Consider the following 5,112-nt stretch of genomic DNA (forward strand, 5'->3'; position numbering starts at 1 on the left):
GTACTTTGGCGGTGTTTAAAACCAATTATATATATATATATATATATATATATATATATATATATATATATATATACATATATAGACGTTGCCATATTCAACCCAAGCTCCAGTGCGTATTTACGCACGGTCAACAGCTCTAAGTCCCTACTGTGTCTTAGAGATAAATCAAATAACACGAAGCGCAGCATGCAGTATCGGTGCTCATTGATAGGGAGATCTGGGTCAATACAGAGAGAAAAGAGGGGTGTGACCATCCCAGAAGTTTTCAATGGGCTACCTGTAGCGCTGCGCATAAATACTCCTCCCTCTGAGGATAAGCTCAGTCCTGAGGGAGAGACACAGACACGAAATTAGGTTTTGGGAATACTGGTTAACTCGGATTATGAACGCTTTTGGACACCAACCATCTACCCAGCAGACCAGCCCCATTCAGCACCACAGCGCGCAGGAGCTCCTGGACATGGCCGTGTACTGCGATAACTACGGTGTGTACCAACAGAACCTCCACCACCACCACCCGCAGAGGCCGCCGACGCACCCCACCAGCTACGGCCTCGGGGAGTACAGCTCCCCGTCCGCGAACCCGTACCTGTGGCTGAACGGACCCGGCATCAACTCCTCTCCGTACCTCTCCGGGAACAACAGCACGTCCTATATTCAGTCGGGATACGGGTCGAACCAGAGGCCGTTCTTGCCGCCTCCCACCGGGTTTGGCGGGGCGGATCTGGGGTGGCTGTCCATATCCAGCCAGCAGGAACTCTTCAAGATGGTCCGGCCGCCGTACTCCTACTCGGCGCTGATAGCGATGGCCATCCAGAACGCACAGGACAAGAAGTTGACTCTCAGCCAGATCTACCTGTACGTCGCAGAGAACTTCCCGTTCTACAAGAAGAGCAAAGCTGGGTGGCAGAATTCAATCCGCCACAACTTGTCACTGAACGACTGTTTCAAAAAAATGGCACGGGACGAGGATGACCCCGGTGAGTGAAGACGAAGTATTTCCGTGCGAGATATTTTCATTTAACATGTGGCTTAAACAGAGTCCGACGTGTTGAAGCTGATTTTTTTTTATTTTTTTTGTGATAACACTTTTTAAATTGATTTTATTTTCTAAGAAAATAAAATAAAAAATATATTGAAACTAATAAAGAAACTCCTCATCATTGACAGTTAAATTAGATTTTTATTTTTATTTTTTGAAAATTAAGAATCTTAAGATCAACAATGTCCTGGTGTGCACGTACATGTGAACTAAAAGTAAACTAAAACGTTTGTATATATATATTGTCATTCAGGTAAGGGAAACTACTGGACTCTGGACCCTAACTGCGAGAAGATGTTCGACAACGGGAACTTCCGGAGGAAGAGGAAGAGGAGAGCCGACATCAGCGGGGCGGACAGCAGCGCGCTCCCGGTCAAGGCAGAAGACGGCCCGCACAAGCTCTCCGACACCGCCAGCCTGCTGAGTTCCTCCCCGCCCAGCTTGCACGGATCCCCGGCCTCCACGGAGCCCAAGTCGTCCCCGTCCCCGTCCGCGGACCACAGCCCGTGTTACAGCAATTTCGTGTCCAGCGTGAACTCGCTGCTGGCGGGCAGCGGCAGCACGGAGGGCTCCCGGGGCGCGGAGCGGGACTACGGCTCCGGGCATCCCGCGGGACTGTCTCAGAGCAGAGAGGGCATGTCCGGACTGGGCTCCTACTCGCCCACCTTAATCTCTCCTCTGAACTCAACAGACAACAGCAGAATGAACTATTACGCATCAGTACAGAACCTCTCCAACCATTTCAGTGTTAATAACCTCATATACAACCGGGAAGGAACTGAGGTGTAGTCACGTGTCACTCTCGTTATGGCCTTCACATTTCTTTAGTAGCCTACTGTTATTCATTATTACTCATGTGTGGTTTAGTAGGCCTACTTGTAAAACTAGCACTGGAAATGAACTGGTATTTGTTTCTCTCCCACAACAACCCTTCCTTCTGGGAAGAAGTATTTCAGTGTATTGAAAGGGAATAACGGACTGCCACTTCTCCATATGGCTTGGCCATACAAGTGCAACACACATCTTTATTTGTAGAAAAATATTAAAATGCACAAAATCAGCCCACGGGAAATCTATCCTTGATCTGATGGATGCCTATCTTATTTTAAAGACCTGTCTTAAAGAAGAAGACACCTATGTACAGAAATTATTTTCTCAAGAAGATGTGACATGTATTTTACACTGAATTTTGTTCTGTGTTTTTTTTCTAAACACGCATCGATGTTTGAATAAAAGTCTTTTATTTTAACTCCCGGCTTATGTGTCATTCTCCTACTTATCTGAGTGTTAGATGAAGAAAAAAGCAGAGATAGAAGTCAAGGCCCTTTTGAAACTGTGTATTGAAATATACTTCAGTCAAACAACATTATATTTGGTCAACATTGGTCATTTAAAGTTAATTGTCATTTTCCTGTACATAATCCCTTTCTTGTTCCTATAATATTCTTACTGAGTTGGTAGTGTATATTCTAATGTATAGTTATGTTAGCACTGAATGATAACCGTGTAACTAACCCATGAGGGGGGATTATTTATTTATATATTGTTAACATATATTTACAATATTTTAGAAACAACGCTGTGCTTTCTGTCTCTCATGGAGCCATTCAGTCAGACAGGCCCAAAAAAAGGCAAATATTCAGATTAAGTTCCCAATATGTTTCAAGAAAGTGCAAAACAAATGGTATAAATGCTCCAGAGCCTGTCAGGAAATCTGAAGTCAAGTGGCTGCAAGCCGTAAAGTGTGTGAGACAGAGACATTTTACGCTTGTCACTTCCAATCGCCCCGTTTCATCACGCAATCAGACCTTTAATTTACTTTCACGAGGTTCAAAAGTTCACTTTTCTGTCCGCGGCTGGGCTTGATCACGGTCCCGTTTGATGTGAACCGGTTTGCTGAATATTCCACCTGTCTCCATCTCTTCCCAGAGTCGTGTCACGCAGATCGACGGCTGTTCCGTGCGTGTGTGAATCCCGTTAATGGGATTTCCTTTCTTGTTCGGTTGTATTGGGAACCACTTTTGGACGAGCATCCACTGAGCAATTGTCGAGAGATGAGTTCAATAATGCTCTTTTGTTGTCACCCGGGGGACCCAACAGAAAGGCTGCTATTGGGGAGAAAATATGAAGCCGTCCGTGCAGAGGAAATGTTCAAGTGATTTAACACCCCGCTCCCGTCTTATCTTCAGACAATGTGCATACGCACGGAATCAAAATCTGCAAATAAAAGGAAACACCTCTTAATTGGTTGATAATTGAATTCTCTCAGGCGTTCCGTGGTCTGGAATAAAAGAAAAATAAATTGACAAGACTTGGACAATGGAAGCTGCAGGCAATTGAAGAGATCCCCTCCTGGGCTCGAATGAAAATATTGCCATCTAAAGATCTGGGAACAAATTATCTCCCTCAGGCCACATTCTTGCTCCATTATCTGTGGAGCAGGCCTCGGATCGGACGCAGAGGATTCCTGTCACACAGCAGCCGGTTCTCACAGTAGCAAGTTCTCAAATCCTCATCGCGTCCAGTGAATGGAAATTTAAAGCCTTTCACACTCGGAGGCCTTTTAGTTCCTATTACTGTCATTTCTTCATCGTTCAATTCCATTCAATGGGAAGCTGTCAGAACAATTCAGTACTATGTGAACATATTATTATGTGAACTTTACCTCCATGGTAAGCTGCGTTATACTTCATATATTTAGGTGGCAACTACTTACTTCATTTATTTGGGAGCTTTAGTTATTACTTTGTCAATTCAGATGACCAAAATATAATCAACTCATACATTATCATTTTTTATTATTTGTTAAGTGTCCCTGCATCGTATAAAGTAGTTTATAAAAGGCCTACCTTCAAACATAAATAATTATATCCAACAATATATGTATATATAATTATGTAACAGTCCATACTGGACAAAATGTACTTTTACTCTTGGTGCTTTAATATAGTTTCATTATTATGTACTTTAGACTTGAATGCTCATACTTGTGTGTGAGTACTCCTACATGTGGTATTGCTACTTTTACTGAAGTAAAACACCTGAAGCCTGCACGGAGAGCAAATGGCTCCAAACATCCGCTTGCTTTCCAAGTTCGATTCAGCCCTCTGAGTCCTGAGAAACGTACCGCTCCAGTGCCCTGTGCCTGCAGGGCCACATTTAGCCGGCCCTCATGAATATCAGTCAGGCCACCATGTCTCTGCTCCACCTGCTCCAGGGCCCCTGGCTCCAGGGCTGAAGGCCCAGACCCTGCAGAATACCTGAGCATAAGGGTGGCCCCGGTCCCCACACATACCTAGTGGGCTAAACCCATAATGATGGGTTTCAGTCTCAAAGGGTCGTCCCTCTAAAGGCGAGGTTGGCTCCTAATAGAGTAAAGTTGGTGTTTCAGAACGGGATTATTTCAACCCTCTTTCTCTTTACGGGGTCGATACACCAGCAAGTCATCCAGTGCCCACTCTGGAGAGCAGGGACGGCTATTGCCTTCACCTGCAGTGAGTTTTTGTGTGAGAGAACAAATGTAATTGCTACAGTGAGAATTAAAAAAAACAAATAGGACTGATGCTTTTTTATATTAAAGGTATAATATGAATTGAGGATAAGAGTAATAGTGTAGATTTCACAACCACAGAGACGAATGAAGAGGAGCTGTCTGCAGTGTGGGACCCGGAGGCTCGTCCACTCCATCTCGTGAGTGACACGAGATGGAGTGATGAATCACTGCTGGATAAAGTTGCACTCAGCAAAGTGTGAAACTTAACTCCCATTAGCTGCTAAGCGAGATCTCCTTAACTGATAAACGAGCAACTAGAACAAGACTTGCAACCCGTCCTTCGCGCCAAAAACCTGCTTCTGAATATGTGCTGTCCAGGCATTTTTTTTTCTGATGATGTGGAGGCACTTTAAAATGAGTTTATAAGGCAATTTGTGGACGTGTAGAGTATTCAGAATTTGTAAAGCATTCAGGATTTCAAATATAAAGATGTGTGCAGGGCCTAATAATTCTCCACAGCCCATATAACACTACCTTACAGACAAATCTGAGCGGTAATACGAAAAGGGCGACT

The 5,112-nt window shown here is 44.2% G+C and overlaps 1 protein-coding gene across 1 annotated transcript; it reads left to right on the top strand.

Annotated features, from left to right (window-relative positions):
* The first annotated feature begins 385 nt into the window (after nucleotides 1-385).
* On the top strand, nucleotides 386-2,294 carry foxi1 (forkhead box i1). Its single transcript, XM_056430241.1, has 2 exons — nucleotides 386-983; nucleotides 1,299-2,294. The coding sequence occupies exons 1-2, from the start codon at nucleotides 386-388 to the stop codon at nucleotides 1,832-1,834; spliced, it is 1,134 nt and encodes a 377-aa protein (XP_056286216.1). The 3' UTR covers nucleotides 1,835-2,294.
* The last annotated feature ends 2,818 nt before the right edge of the window (nucleotides 2,295-5,112 follow it).

This window comes from Pseudoliparis swirei, chromosome 13, assembly GCF_029220125.1.
Source record: "Pseudoliparis swirei isolate HS2019 ecotype Mariana Trench chromosome 13, NWPU_hadal_v1, whole genome shotgun sequence".
NCBI classification, from domain to species: Eukaryota; Metazoa; Chordata; class Actinopteri; order Perciformes; family Liparidae; genus Pseudoliparis; species Pseudoliparis swirei.

What these genes read in the sequence shown, in the direction of transcription:
- foxi1 (XM_056430241.1), top strand. Translation starts at nt 386, where the DNA reads ATGAACGCTTTTGGACACCAACCATCTACCCAGCAGACCAGCCCCATT. An exon ending in ACGGGACGAGGATGACCCCG is followed by an intron (nt 984 to 1,298) that starts GTGAGTGAAGAC and finishes ATTGTCATTCAG; the next exon opens with GTAAGGGAAACTACTGGACT.